General features: G+C 40.0%; 1 protein-coding gene across 1 annotated transcript in view; it reads right to left on the bottom strand.

Moving 5' to 3' along the window:
- The window catches only part of SPATA7 (spermatogenesis associated 7), a gene marked incomplete at its 5' end in the record, with an annotated part of 39,454 nt that extends 26,335 nt beyond the window's left edge, over nt 1–13,119 (bottom strand). Inside the window, 3 exons of the mRNA XM_084270728.1 lie at nt 90–182; nt 822–902; nt 13,080–13,119. Coding sequence (XP_084126854.1) covers nt 90–182; nt 822–902; nt 13,080–13,119 — 214 coding nt within the window. The remainder of the gene's footprint in view (nt 1–89; nt 183–821; nt 903–13,079) is intronic.
- Nucleotides 13,120–19,804: the final 6,685 nt, after the last annotated feature.

Raw genomic sequence — 19,804 nt, 5'->3', positions numbered from 1 at the left:
AAACTCATACAATCCAATTTATTCACTCTAACCTCTTCTATGAGCTAAATCTGGAGATAGAAAGTTCATTCCTACATATACATATTTACCTTTGGCTGAAAGGACTTTGTTATAGTGAACCACCATGTGATCTCTGATCAGGTACTGGCTAGTTAGACTTTGGGAGGAGTCAATGCAGAAAGCTGTAAGATTAAAATATAATCAAACATTACAAAGGCAGGCAGACACAGAAATACTAACATTTTAAACTGTTATTAACTGCAATTCAAAGTCACAAACGTTAAATTACTGTTTGCTTAACTTCTTTGCTACTATCAAATGGAATCATCCTGTCCTCTCTGTTGTTTTTACCCCACTGAGCCATCAACTCAGAAGTGTGACTACAAAAACATCAACATGGAGGTTTCCCATTACTCTATTCTGTGTTCTTTGGAAAAAAGTGTCTGAGCTGCCAGTATGGCACAGAAACATATACTAGCTACTAGAAACATACACTAGTAAACTACTTGTGACTGTAAAGGATTATGTTTAACCACAAGGGTTCCTTCAAGCAGCAACTGTATCTCTGTTTCAGCTAATAAAGATGTGACATCTCTGTACATTTGGGTATCTTGCTAACCTTTTTTAGCTTGCAGTACAGTCAAGGCAAAACTCCTCAAAACTATTTTCAATAATGCATTCTAAATGTAAGTACAATTAAACTTCACCTCCTGAGCTCAATCCAAAGGCTTTAATTCTAAATATGATTTAATAATAAAAATCAATAAATTCACATGAAAAGGAATTGTACCAACCCTCAGATAAAAGCATGTGTTACTCACCATTGCTCTTAGTACTCAAGTGCCCTTTAAATGGACTTGCTGGACCACATCTAGGAATGCCAACAGCTGGGTATTCACTCACTTTAATAAAATGTCAAATGAAACAAATGTTAGAAACAAGAAAATGTGTATTTTGACAGACAAGATAAAACAGAGGATCTTTCCCCAGATAACTTGCAAATGACTGCAGAGGATTTTTTTCATAGATGAATAAAACTATTTTTAAATGCTGCACCATTACTGACGTGCAACAGTGCCATTAAGTAACTTAATCCAAACACCAAGACGTGATGGTAGAGCTTTTACTGGCTCATGGAGTTAACTGCAGAAGAAACCATTAGATCACTTCAGTCTGAACTTTACATTGCTCATTAAACCACACAGAGATATGACCAGAGTTTTCTATCTATGATAATCTCCCATTTCTTTAAAGATGTATCGATCAAATTTTATCATTGCATCAAATGACTAACATGACTCTACACAGACAATGACCGTGGGCAGTATTATACTAGAACGCGAGTTTAACAGATGGAAGGAATTATGCTTGTGTGAAAATCATCCTACCAATGAGAACAAATTACTTCAAAAATCTATTGGTAATGTAACAGGGATTTGATTTGCCATTCAATCTTCCATCAGTTCAATAGATGGGGAACTCTGTAGACAAGTGTAGATGCTGATAAAATATTACGTGACCAGTTGTTCCAGAAAATGAAGGAATGGGAATTAAAAGCTTTACATCTCCTCCTTGAAAATAAATACTGTACTGTCAGACTCAAAACTACTGTCTGTTACACAGCCTATGATGTAAAAATCTGCACCTGAATTAAGAATTTTGAAAGCAAATTTTACCAGGAGTTATCCTATTAATACAAATATTAGTGTATACAAAGCATTCCTTTAAGGTTTCCAAGGCCCAGTTTAAAAGGTAAAACAAAACAAACAAGATTAATGGAGTAAATATATCATTCTTACTTAACATCAATTATAAAACTGTGCAGACAATTTCTCCAAATTTATTATTACTATCAAGGTCCATATGGTCTTCCCATTCCCATCCTACTTCTCATCTGTCAGTTGAAAAGTCTGCAATTGCCACGTAAGCGTTTCCTAGCAATTGAAGGCACTACAGTGCTGGGGCAGTAACTACTGCTCTACACTTTTAGAGACCACCCCTAGCTTGCTACCCTTCATCAGATGAAGCACCATGCTGGACCTACCCAAGATAAGTGAGAATCTTTTCTCTGTGGCCTTCAGCAGGGTTGACAAAGGCAGACATAACTACAAGTTGACTTTGGGGGTGGTTTGTGTGTACAAGAAGCCATGTGCTAAAAGCCCCTTAATTCCACCTCTCATGGCTTCTTACCTCCTGCATGCCCAGCACCTGGCTGTCCAGTTTTGAGTGTTGGGATTTTTTTTTCCTATTTCCCAGTGTTATATAAAGCCTGTTACAATACTATTGCAATTACGTATATAACTACCACATTCTTTAGCTCTACAAGTGCAACAGCATGTTGCTCAAGATGGTTAACATGGTGTCTGACTACTAATTAGTAAAGATTCCAGCAAAACAAATTGTTCCTTTAATAATGTTATATTTTCCCCAAAGCCCCTATAAAAATCCTTTCCAAATTTTAAGTGACTAGGGTTAGTTTGGGAAGCAACAAAACACGCCCTGAGAAACTAAAATAAAAATTAGCAAACATGGAAATTTGCAGAGTACTTTCTTGGGACATTGTTGTGAAATTACACAAAATCTGGATCAATAAATTCAATCCACAGTCTTATGAAGCCCAACAAATATCAAGGCAATTTTGAAGGAGTATGAGGGCCTCACACTTCAGGACAGACTTTATACAGTATGGGCCCCTCTGCTAGGGGCAGTGTCTGCAATAATAGTGCTCCCACTGCCTTTCATGAAGTCGACAGACCAGCAGTAGGAAAAAGAAAAAAAGAAAAAGTTACTGCAGATTTTTTTCAGCTCTGTCCTGCAATTATTGTATCTTTGTGCTCCTTTCTTAAAAGTCAAAGGACAACATTCCTGCTCATCTGGACCAATTTCAAATGGCTCATTTAAATACCCCTCATGGTACAATCCTTCTTAATCTCTATTTTTGGTTTAAAAATAGATTTAAAAACCATTAAAATTTAAAAAAACCAGCAAGAATTTATTGGATTTAGCATGACTGTCTCCAGAACGTTTGCAGACCTTTCTCAATAATGGCCTTATTTAGTCTACAAGGTTTAAGTATCATATTTCTCACATTTGAGTAGTATTCAGTGTCTAGCTGGATACCCACTCTGAAACTCATGACTTCCTGTCATGTTTAAAGAATACTAGTCTTTGTAAGGACTTGAATGCTAGGTTATAATACTTCCATAGATACAAATTTGTGCTAAGGATAAAAAACCCTCCAATGTATACACCAGAAACCTGTATTATAGCGACAGCTCAGAATCACAAGGGTTTAATTCACAATGGCTCAAACTAATCTAAATATCCCAGTATTTTCTGTACTTCAGAGCTAAGGTGTAATTCCAGGAGACATATATTCTTAGATAAATGCTTGCAGGGCCACCTCTAACTCATTTTTACAGGATAAAATCACAGAGAGGTAAGCATGGGCATCTCAAAGATGCAGAGATGTAACTACACCGGATCCTCTTCAGGTAAACTGAATGCCTTTGCCCTGAGTTAAAGATGATCAGGACTGACTTGAGCAGGCAACGTGTCTGTTCAGCACTCCCGGTAAACCAGACGATTCTGAAGCGTTCACTTCCTTTGCATCGCCAGCAGATGGCCCACGGATAAACTCTATCGAAAAAACTGATGCCTACCTACCGTTTTTGTCCTTTACAACTAAGTTATATCAGGCTGGGCAGGGGCGCGGGGAGAGAGGGTTGGGGGGAGCTCACCCCCGTCTATCTAGCGTCATTATGTCACAGGCAAGAAAAACTCTCAGAAAGGTTAAAGTATTTCAGTCTCCTCTATTCAATCCATGCAAAAAACCCCTGATCTGTGTAAGTCCTGAAGACCTTGGAAACACACCACCATTTTTCAAGCAGTCACAACCTCTGAGCAGGTCCTCAGGGCCCCTGCGCTAACTCTCAGTTCCCCCTCCATGCTGTAACTTCTGTGCCACTGAGGTAGGCCTTCAAGGCCTGGTTCAACCAGATGCATTTGCAACCCAACTCCTGCTAATTCCCAGTAACACCACTGCTCAGTCCTTTCACAGCTATCTCTGAACCCTCTTAGGAAATAGCTACGACATTACAGCATTGAACCATTTTCTGAGAAGTAGAGGCCTTTGGAGGAAAGTATTTCTGACTGCTCAGATTTTAGGGTACCCTTGAAATGTCAGGATTGCAGCCCCACTAGCACCTGGACCTCCTGAAAGCTTTTATGCCATTAACAAACGACATTTTCTTACTGTTTAAAATATTTCCTTACTGGGCAAAAGTTCATGCTGAACCCTGTATTTTTCTTAATATTGATTTGGATTCTGGTGGCTCTATCCTGGCAAACTGTAAATTTTACTATAGCTTCAATTAAAGAGCAGTCTTTAACTTAAAAATATTTCTATAAACAGCAGAACTTGTTATGATGGTGGCTTCCTACAATCCTCCTGTGATATCCCACAGTGCTTGCTCCTACGGTCTCCAACTCTAATGCCAAATAATGTGATTGAGGTATTTTTTTGTAACCCGTTCATCAATGAGGGCATTTGAGGCACAGTCTCTCTCCGAGCCACCTGTTCTCCCAAATCATTTAGAAAATTCATCACAGAAAAAGACTCAAAGATACTAATTTGGCTGAAATAATGCTTTACTGTGGCAAGAAGAAGAGGCAAAGAACAACAAGCAAACCTTTGTTTTCTTAGGATCTCAGGCTACTTCATGTAGACTTTCCATCATAATTCCTATACTAATTTAACTTATACTACCCTCCTTGTATCTTCAGTTTTAATTGTAAATATTTGGAGCTATAAAACATTTAAGATGTATGTTGCCAGTACCTGAGGAGAAACTGGAGGATTTGCTATGTGTAGAATATCTGATGGATTTTACTGTTTGTACAAAACAATTGAAGGGAGATACAAAGCATTAACATTCAAATGTTTCAGAAGTGTATTTTCAGGTTGTCTACAGCTTTGAACAGTTAGTTATTTGTTTAGATTCAATCTGCATTTACAAAGTTATGTGCACAACAGCAGAATCTAAACTGAAGGCCTAGATATGTGGAGAGAATTTTAAAGGACATGGGATTTTCAAAAAAATTGCATATTAACCAAATATAAACCTGACAAAATGACAGAACTACAAAGCACAGTAATTAGAGCACCTGGATAGCTATGGGAGTGATGGAAGCTGTAGTGGTTTAGGACTGAGAGAATTATTTCAACTACTTTCCCTCTTTTTTTTTTTTTCCCAAAAACCCATGCATGCAAATGAGAATTTTTTCAGTGAATTTTTTTCTACTAATTTTGATGGTTCTCCAATGATAAATTACTTGGGAGTAAGATTACTTGTCTGAACTGGTGTTAGCAGAATTGATCCCAATACTTCCAGTATTTAGCAGCTTTTGCGGTGATGAATTTTCCTGACTAATAAGAAGAAATAGAAAGTCTGCATTTAATACAAACTTCCAGTCACAAACTGAAGGTTTGATGTAAATAGATTTCCAGAACTGGACTTGAAATTCATTAAGATCATTTCATATAGTTTATGAAATTATTTTCTGAGATTGAAACCTCAGAAACTAAGACGTGTAACGGACTCCGATCTTTGACATACTATACATATAGCTATATGATATAAACATACATTTCCTCATAGCTGTAAGTGAACTGTCCAAACTGAATGTAAAATCAGGATTCTCATGCTGTGTATTCTCATAAAGTACAGAGAGCGTAAAAATTAAGTATTTCTTAAAATTAATTTAATCTTTTAGTTCCTAGTTAATGTTTATACTTGCTTGTCATAAGCCTTCCCTGTAAGTGTGTGATACTACACAACAACGAAGAGAAAAGCTTTTAAAAAACCTTTCTCTGTAATTTTTTCCAGCTGGTATCTAAGGTTAAGTAATAATTATATTATTCAAAAGATATTTTAAAGATATTTTGGTTATATTATCTTTTAATTTAAAATGCATTCTATCTTTATTTCTAATTTTACAGCCTAAAAATGATGGAAATTGGTGGTTTCTATTTGTTACTTTGTTTTCTAGTTGTTAGTGGATATGTAGAATTTATGGAAATTATATTTCTACAATGCTATTTCAGATTCAGAACATGAATATGTACTGGAAAGAATTACAATGTTCTCATAAGGATTTTAAACACAAGCATTAGACTTGTTATTTTTACAACAAACCTGCACTTCAGACATTGAAAAAAAAATCAAACAAAAAACCCATTCAAGTTGCCCTTACCCACCAAGATTTGTTATTTAAAAGTTAATACATACAACAATAGAAATGATAGGCACAATCTTAGATACAGGCATCTAAATCCAGCACTACATGCCACAAAACTTCCACATGTGTAGAGAAGTATGAACCCTGTATTTTCCTAAGAGCAGTTCCCAGACCTTAGCTTGGGTTCAAACAATCCTCAGCCCCCAGCAGATGAAGATCTCAGGTCTCCCCAGGTATCCCAGAGGAATGTGCTCATCACTCCGCTGAGATGCCAACCCTTTTGTGCACTGGCTTTCCGGTGGCTCTAGAAGCCACACAGTGGCTACCTCTCAGCTGGAAATGTAGGAAGCACCTGACTGTGATGGACTAGAACTGCTCTCCTTGAGGCTGATAAGGGCACTCAACCCAAGCTGACAAATGCTTTGCAATGCACTCATTTAGAAAGCTTTGGTGCTGTTATCTCTTCCACTGCCAGTTCTTTCTCTTCCCTAAGCTCTCAATGCTCTAAAACCAAAACCAGTGAGACACCTTTGTCTAAATGTTCAGGCAACTCCATGCTGAAGGGGGCTTGTGCTGTGAATTTAATGGAAGTCAAGGATGCTCTATCACTACCACCCTTGTTCTACTTACTAGTGTAGTGAATTTTTCAGGGGGTTTCCTACTATCATTTCATTCCACCTCTGCACACAATAACAGTACACTACAGCACCAATGCTGTACGAATGCTGAGGAGGGAACAGAAGCAGTATAAATAATGCCTGTGAAATCCTAAAGGATTTAGGACAGAAACTTTGAATTATCTAACCTAACATTTCTGAAAAGTTCATACTGAAAGGAATGAAATTAGGAATGGAATGAAACTAGGAATGGAATAGAAAGTTCTTCCCTTTTTGGTACTACAAGATTTTTTAAATCAAAGTATCAATTAACTCTTTATGCTACAGAAATGTTTGTGCATATGAATACAATACAGAAACATACAGAGCAAACACTGCAATCTCAGAGTAAATGAAGAGATGGGCCTAGTTACAAAAACTCACACAGGATCCAAACTTATTTAAAAAAGTGATTACTATTCTTTTATATTTGCATGGTGATACATTTTATTCAAAATAATAAGAGGCTCTATTAGTTATACTATTAATAAGGCTTGCTTTCCTACTGATGTGACTTGCATCTTCCTACCATACTTCCTCAACTCCTTTAAATTTGCTGCCATTTCCTTACTGCAGTCCTCCCCCCTCACTCTAACATCCCCTATTTGCTCAGTGGTGGCTGATGAGGTGCAATAGGTGTTATAGTTGGCCATCTAGTTTACTCTTCTCTGTTTGCTTCTCCTTGGATGACTAGTTGCTCATCCTCTAGTTGCCTATGTGGGAATGGCCAAAAACCAGAATGACTTTCACTAAAACAGAATGTTAATTGGCTGGGCTTTCTCCTACCCAGGCACTGACATTTGTACCACTAAAACTCCTACTTCTGACTCACAGCTGGGTGAAGTCAGCTAACAGATGCAGAACTGGAAAGAGGAGTAGCTGGCAGAGGGCCGTGAACCACCCACAGGCTACCTTTATAGACAACAGGCCATAACATGGCAAGTCTCCACTGCTTTTCTGCAGCATCTGTGCAATCACAAAAGAATTTCAACTATGACCTTAGAGACTTAGCTGGTTACTGAATGCACTGCTGGTGTTCCATTCTTATTTGGAAGTTACAGGGGAGCAAAACCAAGCACTTCATAATTACACCTGCATTTTTTTTCCTCTTGACACAAGCAGAACAGAAGTTCCCCAGACCCACTTCTGCTTTCAGTGCTAACAAAACTCCCATGAATTCTGAGAGTTCAAAGACTTGGATGTCAAACTGGCTTTAACAAAATCACATTTAAGATTTATTAAGAAATGGAAAAATCCACCAGAGGACTAAATATAGTTGTTATTTTCTGAAGCAAAACTTTATGAATAAAACTCCAAGAAGCCACAATATCCCTACTTTCAAGTAAAGTCCTAAATGTTCTATTTGAATTTTGCATGGGATCATTCATGCCAGAGGCAAAATATGATGAAAATGATGCAATGTATCACTCCCTGACATAGGCACCATACATAATCTCCTAAGCCATTATTAGCTGGGCACTATTTATACACCCACAATACTGGATTACACACAAGATCTTCTTTGCACCTACTCCTGATGCCCAAGAGTTATGTCTCTCAGTCCTTTACAACGAATAATCTCATAGTATTCTGCGTAAAAGTAAATTATTCTTCAACCAAAACTGTATTAGTTTAAAAATTCAAAAAAAATCTTTTGATAAATTTAAGAATTCTAATGAAGTAGGTGTATGCAGTAGTCTTAAAATATGCTGAGGGATATCTGATGAAGTAATTACTGAAAAATGTTTGTTATAATTTTCCTAGCTACTGGCTTTGCATGACCAGGAAGGAAAGTTTTCAATGCAGGTTACTGCTCTATTCATACTCCAAAAGCAGAAACAAACAGCTCTTACCTGTCAGCAGCACGTTTGGTGATACAAGTTGCAGGCAGAGGCAAATGAACTTAAGTCAGTCCTGTACAGAGTTAGCAGTGGTACCCATGGTTTCTGATCTTCTGGAAGGGTATGTGAGGGATGTTGTTCCAGAAGTGTCCATATACTACTTCTAAGTGATACGTTGTGGTGCTTTGACCCTGGCTGGAGGTGAGATGCCCATCAAAGCCTCTCTATCACTCCCCTTTCAGTTGGACAAGGCTGTCTTTCAGCAGGACATTCACCCCCTTTCCTTTGAATAGATTTAAATAGAACACGATTTTAAAACTCACCTACACTGGGTGGGAATGAAAGCAGCAGGAATATGACAGTCACATTTGCAAGAATAGATGGTCATCTGTCCCTACCCTGACAGAGACTTAGAGAACTGTCACCTTCTGCCTAGTTGTGGTAGTTTGACCCTGGCTGGAGACCAGACACCAACCAAAATTGCATGATCACTCCCCCTTTCAGCTCAACAGGGGAGAAAAATATAAATTGAGAGGTTTAGGATTCAAGGTAAGGACAGGGAGAGATCATTTCGCAATTAGTGTCACAGACGAAGCAGACTCAGCACAGAATAAAGGCAAGAAAGCTATCTAATTTATTACACTACAACTACACACCCAGTGACACCAGAGTCGGATAATGAGAAGTACAACCAGATCTTAAAACACCTCCCCCCATCCTTCTCTGCTTAGCAGACTTCACTTCATTCATTATTTTGGTCAGTTCCTCATGAGTTGTCTTCCTTCTTAGCCAGGGAGAGGCATTCCTCATACTCTTCCCCTGCTCCAGCGTGGGGCCTCTCCACGGGCTGCAGGTGGGCTCTCGGCCTTTTCCATGGGCTTGGGAGGACACCCACTACTACCTTGGGCTTCTCCAGGGGCTGCAGAGGCATCTTTCTCACTGGCACCTGGGGCGCCTCATCCCACCCTCCTCTCACCTTGGTGTCTGCACAGTTTCTTACACCTTGTCACTCCCTTCTCTGGTGCCAAAAAGCAGCTGTCGAACTGACCAACAGATAACATGTGTAAATGCGCAGACATACTGTATGTAGATTCTTCTCTACCTATCGAAAACAATCTCCTTTGTTAGCATAGTCTGTACCCAAAACGAAGCCCCCCCACGGTGACTAACTTCCACCCATTAGCAAACATTGACAGCGCCTCACCCAGAAAGCCTTGATCCACTATGCTTCAGAGACAAGTTACAGGGCGCAATTTTGAACAAAATAGCTAGTAGGGTTAATGATGTGAGTCCTGTTCACTTCAGCAGATACTTCACTTGAAGCAAGAAACCTTCAATGAAACAGTATGAAATCGGGCACTTCAGGCCTGTTACAAATTTCACCTATGTGCTGAATGGAGGCGGGATTAGTCACATCAAGTGACAATAACTCATTCAATAGACTATTTGACTAATGGTCAAATTAAGCACAGATTGAACTGATTTGCTGAGCCAAGGTTTTAATTTGCTAAAAAGTTAAGGATGGTGATTAACATTTCCGAATTGCGGTTTAAATGCACTTCATTTCAAACAGAACTTCTAACACCCTTCCTTCCTTCATGAGACAAGTAGGTTCCTTCTTAACTTCCCTGCGGGTTAAAGGCAACTTCAGCTTCTGAAAAGCTGAATTGGTACCAAACTAATGCTGGAGTTTGTCCAAGTGGCACCAGGAGGAATAAATACAGAGAAAAAAGTTCACAAATCATAGATGTGCATAGACCCCTCCAGCTCCAGTTAGTAGTGCAAGGATTTCCTGCAATGCAGGAAAAATCTAAATAGGATGGTGTTCTCTGTAAATATGCAAAGCATTTTAATCTTATTTTAGAATCTTTGAAGCCTGTGCAAACTGTCTAAACCAACCAGCAGCCTTCATGCAGCAATGATGATGACTTTGCATCGTTGTGATGTAATAATAACACAAATACATGTCATTGATCAACAATAAGCACATGATTTCAGTGCTGTTCAGGTATGTGCCAATCACCGCCAATGGGAATTAAGCAGTCCGATGGATTTAAAGTCTGGATTTAAACAACAAAGCTGGTTTAGAATTATGGTATTCACATTATTTGAGGTCATACTATAGACCTCAAATAATAATATGTATGACCTCAAATAATAATAATATAGGTCATACTATAGACCTCAAATAATAATAGTTGGTGTATTAGCCAACTCCTTAAATTACTACAGTAAATAACTTGGAGACTTATACATGGAAGTAGGCAAAAAACATTAAGAATTAATTCTTAAATATTTTTGATGAAAAAAAAATCTCAGCCTTATTTGAAAAGACCTATATGCAAGTCCTATTTAGTCATACATATACACACACACAGATCACATGTTTCTTTTCATGCAGTATTCTCGGTAGACAAAACAGAAACCCTGATATAAAACAAGTATAAAATTTTGATTCTTTCTTTACAATGAGGAGGCCAGTCTTGTCTAAGGCCTTGTTCTCTTCTAACAAAAAACTTCCTATGGAGTACACCAGGACATGAAATAAGGTATCCCACCTCTTCTGTGTAAATCTGCTGGATAAACAGTGTGTGGGTGCAACTGTGTTTTATAAAGAAACAACAAATAAGATGCATTCTGCCTCCTTCTTAAACTGCCTGCAGGCAATCCAATATCTGTTCTCCCAAGTTTGCTCAGACACACGTTCCTAGGTTAGCTCACTGTAAGGAATTAGTATATCTGCCTGTGTTAGTCCCTGTTGTCTATAAGGATTCTTCCTGTGTATGCGTCTGTGAAAACTAGACTTCAGGATTTCCATTCACATATTACTGACAGTATGATAACCTCCTATGCAGGCAAGCAGTAGCCTCCAATATAAAGAGATACACATTCACTCTTTCCTACTTTTGAACTATTTTTGTTTAAAATAGCAGTCATTCATGCAATGCTTGCTTGCAACCTAAATGAAATTCAGATCTTCCATCCCATTTATCCTCTTTTATGGTCAACAATCAGCATGCTTTCTGACTGCCTACAAAAATATTTTAAGAGTAAAAATAAGAATAGTCAGAAAAAAGAAAAAAATTAATAAAATTGCCTTCACACTGCAGGAGAGCATAAAAATTGGATGCACAAGACAGCAGTTTTTGCTTTGAATTTCATATCCCCACATAGTGTTAGATTTTATCTTCAAACTCTGCTTTGATATCAGACATCATCTGGAGTGACATCCATTGCTATTGCCAGAGACTGGAACTGACACTGAGACGTTACATGAAAGCGTAACGCTGTCTCAGAGGATATGACCTTATGAAGTTACGTATGATTCTGACATTACAATGCAGCACTAATTCCTACCATTGGTTTATACTATGCACAGCATCCCGTTCAGACTTTAAAATATTTTAAATATTTTCCAAGAGCCAGAGTTGGCTTGAGCGAAGGTTTCTGCAAGTTTAAGCCTGTTCTTGTCATGAATGACAAATGTCCCTAAAATTATTCATAGAAACAGAGCACAAGAACAGCCCTTGGCTGGTTAAATCAGGGTAAGGAGTCACTTTATTAAAGTTTCAAAGCTTTTCAGTCTTATTTTTCAACAGTGCTTGCACTAATATCCCACCAAACCAGGCACCAAGTAAGCGATGTTCTACACAGGGGATAAAATCCGCTATAGTCTACGAATATCAGCTATGGAGGGGGGAAAAAAAAATTGACTCTGAATGGTACAGAAACACAGGACTCGAAAACGAAGCGGCTGACAGCCGGCAACCTGCAGCGTTCACCTGAGCAGCACCGAACGCCGCTGAAATACATACGCACCCTTGCGATGGAGGCTGTAAAGCAGACGATTAAGGAGGATTATAGCCTTTCAGGGGGTTTATGCGTAACCTTTCACATCCCCAGCTCTCAAGCTTGGCTTGCCCCCGGTTTATTTTCACCGTGCCCCACAGCGCGGCCCCGAGCCCTGCTCCCCACGCGTGACCAACAGGGTGGCACGGCCACGGGCAGCTGAGCGCGGGAGGCGCAAGCCCCGAGCCCCCCCGAGCTCCAAGCGCCAGGCAGCCCCGGGGCAAGCTCGGCGCACAGCTCCACACCCGGCCCTGGCAGAGCAGCGCTGACATGCCCGCCATCACGCACCGGCGGCGAAAGGGGAGGCGCCAACCGCCCCCAGCCCCTGGCGGGAGACGGGGAGAAGCGCTGCGCCCCGCACCCTGCTCCCGGCGGGGACGGGAGGAGCTGGGAGGCAGCGCACCCCGCCGGAAGGCAGGCAGGCAGCCAGCCACCGCCCCACCGCCCCCCGCGCCCCCGATCGACCGCAGAGCCGCTACCGAGCCCCTCGCACCTTGGCTCCGCCTGACACCGTTCTCCATCCTCAGCCCCATGCTCCCCACCGGGCCTCGGGGGGCGGCGCAGACCGGCGCTCAGCTAGGCGGCAGCTCGTCTCCTGCTGCGGGCGGGCGGGCAGGCGGGGCGTGGCGCTAGGCCTGGCCCGCCGCGGCCTGCCTCGGTCGCCTCTGGCGTTGCAATGGCTACGGGAGCACGGCGCCGGGCGGGGAGGGCCTGCGCCCCATTGCCCGGCCTCCGGGCCTCGCCGTGGGGTGCCCGTTCCCGCATGCCCAGTACCGCGCTGGCGGGCCGGAGGAAGCGCGGGGCGCTACTCGGCCCCAAGGTGTCTCCTCAAACCGTGCTTTGCAGCCGAGTCAAACTCCCAACCCATCAGTGACAGGTGCTCAGATTTTTTAAGTCTTTTCCTTGTAGCTTGACAGAAAGTTGAAGAATAATGGATGCCAGGGAGTGAGTTACAGCGAACTGCTCATCTTTCAGAGGAGCGAATAAGTCCGGAGCCTGAAGCATTCCCAGTGCATTGCACTGAAGAAACCCATTCTCAGTGTCTTTCAGAATAAACAGCACCTTAGAAATGAACAGCAGAAGTAAACTTATGAAAAGCAGCGTTTGGTCCCATCACTGATGGGTGTGTTCATGCTGATGTACTGGATTTTGACTTACATGAAGAAGCGATAGGCTTGTATTTCTGTCAGGCAGGTTGCTGTTTCCTTCAATGTGAAATTCCCAAAGATTTTTGCAAGAAAACCCTTTGTGTGGACATTTTATGCGAAACTATTTCTCACTGATCATCCAGGGTAATGCAGTCACCTCCACAGCCAGACCCCCTCAAAAAAGGCTGCATGATACACCCTTTCAACACCTAGAAATTATTTTTAATTGTAGGCTAAATAGAGATTTTTTTACCTTACATGCTGTGAAAAATAGTTTGAATGTAGTTCAAAATCATAGCAAAGTCAAGGGGATGGTACTAAAAATCACTTTTTCCTTATTTCTGCTTCCTTCAAAGCTCCCAGTAAGTCACACAAATATTCATGCAGGATAAAACCTGTAGTTTACCTGCCCTAGTACTTTGTGTAAACTCTACCAAATATTTCATAAAACTTTTTTCTGTAGTCAGCTGAAATGTCTTGCTAACCCCTAGTTGTTGGCAGTCAACCTGTGACTTCCCTTATAATTTTAGATATTTCCATTAGCTATATGAAGTACTCTTTGAATATGGCCTTAGTTCTTGTGCTTCAAGCTGTTGCACACATTTTGGCAATCTAATACTGTTTCCTGTAAAATTATCCATAAATGTAGTTGGTGTTAAATTTGTCTGGGAGAGGTCAGGAAAGGGAACATATGCCTTAGAAACCCATCAGTCTTCAGTCTTGTCTTTCTGACTATTCCCATGACATTTCAATTACTGTCAACTGTTGATGCCACAAATTACTTTTTTGTCAAAACAAAGTAATTTGGTAGCATTTTGTCATTTTCTCTTATGTCTCATGGATGTGAGGGCAATGTCCTGGAGAGTATCTGCTCTCACTCTTCCATGCACAATCTGCAAATCCAGAAAGCCCCAAATCCAACAGGTAGGTGGTTTTTTCCCTTTTTCTCCAAAGCAGATCTTTTGATTGTGTGTGAAATTAGAGGTTTGGGGGAAAGGGTTTCAGGATATTAGTTACCATCATTCTTGTGTTTCAGGGTCTCTGTTTTAGACTTTGATATAATCCAAATAGTTAAATCTGTAGATTTTAGCTGTAGAGGTAATCTTAAAGAGCTTCCATTCGAGATACGTGAAGATACTAGAGAGACTGTAAGTGCATGAGAATCACTCCTCTACATGGCATCCTACCCATTAGCTGTAATATTCTACTGGCTGTAGAGATCACGCTACAGAAAACAGTTCTGTTGTCTTTTTTTTGTTTTTAATGAACTGCATACAGTAATATTTCTGTACATTTAATTTTTTTTTTCATTATCTAAATTTCGAATTTCCCTGAATTCTCAGCGTGAGGTTCCCAACATGCAGCAAGTAGGCTGTTCTGTCTGACCCAAATGATGGATTTCTCATAGTCTCCTCCCTATTGTTCCTATACTTCCTTGAGATCATGTAGATAATTAGAACACCCAAATGTAAGTGAGCATTTTTAGAAACATATCACAACTATTCCCCTGGTTTCTAGGCAACGCTGAGGAAATGTAGCCGTTTCCTATCCTTCCCTCTCAATCAACAGCCACAGTATCCTAGAGTTGTTGTGGCTCTGAAATTTTTGACCTCCAATGGCAACATATATCAAAGTTTTATGTATTTCTAATTGATCTGACTTATGTTCCTTTGGCCTTTGGTTCCCTTTGGTCTGTGAAAAAAATATTTTAAATATAATTAAAAAGTAACCCAGATGTATAGCCATGTGCCAACTCATTAGGTCCACTAACATGTACTAAATAAAAATAAGCCTTAACAGAAATTGAATCAATCCTGGACTTTGATCCATCCAAACAAGTACAGAAATAAATAACACAGATCGCTGCAGAGAGCCTACCCTTGTCAAAGAAGCAATAACAGGACAAAACCTGTAAGATTCAACCTTTCCCAACGAAAAAAAGTGGAAACATGGCATTGGGGGTTGTTGGCTATCTTTTTCACCAGAGCATTTTCCCCTTTTCCTTTGAATACATAACAGTAGAACATGGTTTTAAAACACACCTACACTGGGTGGGAATGAAAGCAGCAGGAATATGAGAGTCACATTTGCAAGTGTAGATGGGCATCTGTCCCTACCCTGACACAGACTCACTGAACTGGCACCTTCTTTTCTAATACCTCTGCCTGATCTGTCATCCAATGTAGACACCTAACTGCTGTGAAAATGTACAGCATTTTTAAGACCAGTGTAGGGTTATTTTTGTGGAAGAAGCAAAGTCTTAAGAGAAATGTATTTCAAAAAAAGGAAATACCCCATAGGATGCCCACCTACTTTTGCATGCTTAGCCCAGAGGTAGGCTGAGTTTCTTTGGAAAAACCTGCATGTCTGGCAGGACCTAAACAGTTATGTGCTTAGTTGGGACAGAGATCTGTTCATAATGTCAGAACTCTGCCTTTGTGGGATTTGCCTTTCTTGAAAAGTTCATGTGTGGTTTTAGAGAGCCTTTGTTTATTGCAAGACATTGATTTTGTTTCATGGTTGCTTTTCCTTATGGCTGTCTCCCAAAGTAAGCCTACATACACAAGCAGAAAGCATCCCAACAAATAGATCTGCACACCATATTCACAGAATATTCTAGAAAATCTCGAAATCCATCACACTGTGTACTGTATGATGAAATAAATCTGGGTTTACTTGAGTTTTAATTTGACATCAGTGTCCTTTCTCAGTGCAGCTTTGTCACCTGCTGGCAGCTCCGGGTTTCAGCTTTCCAAGCTTCTTTGCTGCTGCTTGCAGCAGTCTGCCACTGACTTGCAGCAGTTCCCAGCTGGTGCATTCAGACCGTTACCCTTGCAATCCGTTCCTCTACCACTATCTGGAAAGAAAAACGTTTCCCTGAAATATCAGAGGAGGCAATGCTTTCTACATTCCTTTAAACAGATTGTCTGAGCAGGGGTTTTTTGCTACCTACTTAGGATATTCTTGTGTTGAACAACTGGAGCATTTCTCACATAACTAGTGTGAGGACTTAACTCCTGGAATAGCTCTTTTTTTTTAGGAGGAATTACAGGTTTTTTCCTGTCTCGTGTTTACTGCATGTTCTTTGGTCACATGGTTCTTCAAGTTAGGTAAAATGATGTACATCCTTGAAATATCATTGCAACTTTTTAGAGGATAGAAAGTTATGTCTTCTGGCAGGGCTTGAGACTCTTTCTTTGTGGCAACACATTTAGTTGTTTTGTTACGGATTGTGTGGCAGCAGTAGTCAGAGATTTTTGTAAAGCTAGGGCTCCAGTGGGAAAGGTGATGCAGAAACAATCCAAATTAGATGGTCCATGCCTTAAAACCTACAGTTTTTAATACCCTGTAATTTAGAGTGCAGTAAGGGAGTTAACTTAAAGTAAGAGGGAATATAATAAGGAGGATGAGTGGAACTGTAAGAATATATAATGACATAAGGTTTCTATGGACACAGTGTTAAACCACCATACTATTTATTAGCTTAGAAAGAAAAGTCTCCCCTGCAGTATGAATAACCACTACCAAAACCCCTTCAGGCAGCTGCTGTGCAGACATACTCTGTACAACTATTCTTTCTCTTCAGATATATATACATAGTATAATAATGCACTTATTCCCATGATACAAGAATATTTATAAATGGCAAGGAGGAAACTTCTATAAATTGTGTAAGATGTTATTCTTGGAGGTAACATAAAGCCTAGTAGCTGGGATGACTCAAGATCTGCATATATTTATTATTACACCGTTTCATTTTCTGTTTATCTACTGTTCCCAGGAAAGTTTTCAGATGGGAGGTTTGTATGTGAAAAACTGCCCTTTATTAGGGCTGACTGCTGAGAGCTGTACTTTTCTCATTACTGTATTTGAACTATTAGGTATTAAAGAATGCAGACTGCAGTAACTAATGGAATAATTGGATTTTTAAAGGGGAAACAACTATGTAAATGTCATAACTCATTGTCTAGACCATAAGAAATGCTTTATTAACAAAGCTGGTGAAACAGAGGCTGAGAGGAGACCTCTACTGAGAAAGAGCCTGAGACTAGACTCTCTACAACTACCTGAAAGCTGGTTGTAGCCAGCTGGGTGTTGGTCTCTCCTCCTAAGTAACAAGCAATAGGACAAGAGGAGAGGGCCTCAGGTTGCATCAGGGGAGGTTTAGACTTCAGGTTAAGAACAGTTTCTTCACTAAAAGAGTTGTCAGGCATTGGAACAGGCTTCCCAGGCAAGCCATTTAGGCACCACCCCTGGAAGAGGTGTAGGTGTGGTGCTGAGGGACATGGGTTAGTGGTGGACTCAGCAGTGCTAGGTTAAAGGTTGGACTCAATGATCTTCAAGGTCTTTTCCAAACAAAAGGATTCTGTGGTTCTGTTGTGCCATATGAAAATACTTATACATATTTTTAATATTTCTGCCAATATCAGAAAATTAGGACTTAGATTAGACATACATACATGATACAACTCCATTAAATCCCATGAAGTTATTCCTGCTTAGGCTGTGATGGATCATCTGTGTCTGGCAGGCAGACAGAAGAATGTCAGTGTGGCACTTTGTGTGGCCCATTCACCTTCTACACAGTTATTGCATCATGCTCATGCTTGCCTAGCACATGGTGAAACAAATGGGATCTCATGTGCTGAAGAGAGTTCCTTCAGATTTGCCAAGGTCAAGAGGTGGAATTCTTGAAAGCAGCTTTAGAATTGCCTACAAAAGACGATACAGATGTATTCTGATTTTCCCCTGTGATACATTTCCTGTATCTACATGAATTTGAAATATAGTTTTACTACAAATTGACTGAAATTCCCAATTGGAAGAATTTGAGAGTTCTATTTGACTTTTAAAAGGTACTGTAATGATGCTGCCTCTGTATTTATGTATAGTGGAAGATGAAGAAAACAGGCTGAAAAAAATCTCTGCCATGTTTCACAAGTTATAGTAATTTTTGTTATGTTAACCACTCATAACTATGTGTGAAAGAAAGCAATGGGCAAGAAAATGACAGGGATCAAAATGGAGGGTGTGAAATTTGGCTGATACAGTGAAATCCTCTGAGACGAATTTTTCCGTGTACTTTCTGTTTACATGGTCTAGAACTTGCCTTCAGGTAAAGCGTATAGTCCAAGGGAAACATCTGCTACTTAATAAATCTATATGTTGATACTGACATCATAAGACTTCAGGAATACCTGTGCTCAGATTTCCACAGAACCTGAATTTTATTGCTTTCAGATCTGGTATAAAACATTTCCCCCCCCCCTTGCCATAGATGTGTTACATGCATCAGAAAAAAAAGGGACTTCAGTTTGATGGATGTTTCGTGGGCCCAAGAGTCAGAGTGCTCAGGGTGTTTATAGCTTTGTCAGTGACTTGTGTGACCTGGCATACACCGATTCCTGAGTAGCTGCAGTCTAAATCACCTTAATGTGATTCGTTGCTGGTAGTAAAAATGGAGACACTTAAAGTTAGTGCACTTGTCTGAATTTTTGGGCTAAGTCATTTGGCATTGTGCTTATCATCAACAGAAACAGAAATGACATCTATCCATGGAATATTGAATATCAAACCTGCTGATTACATGATACAGATAAGACATAAACATAAAACGATATTTATCCCTAATCTAATGTCATAGAAGCCAATAGGATCCGTGATTTTTAATATTAAACATGAATATCTGTGGTTGCTAAGATGGTAATGTAATGGAGTGTAGCAATTCCACACAAGACTAAAACGGGCTGAATTTACTCTGAATAAGCAAATCAGTTATATAGTGCAGAAATAAAGGAAAATAGGAAAAATTACAAATTTTTTTCCATAAGCTGTTCTATCTCTGTCTTAAAAGTTGTGTGCTTTTATTCTTGCAGCCCTCTTTAAAAGTTTGCTTAAAAATTAAATTTGTTAGGTGGCTAGAAACACTTGAATTCATGGTCAGTGTGTACATTCCTATTCCCCTAATTTTCTTCATCTGCTCTAGTAAGAGCTGTGCTAGACACATTTACCTGATTGATAAGACTTTTATTTTCCAAGACTTCCCATATTCCGTTAATATTCCCATGTA

This window comes from Gallinula chloropus (assembly GCF_964237585.1).
Source record: "Gallinula chloropus genome assembly, chromosome: 14".
In the NCBI taxonomy this organism is placed as follows: domain Eukaryota; kingdom Metazoa; phylum Chordata; class Aves; order Gruiformes; family Rallidae; genus Gallinula; species Gallinula chloropus.
Note: the sequence above shows the minus strand (reverse complement) of the source record. Positions and strands in the feature narration are given on the sequence as shown.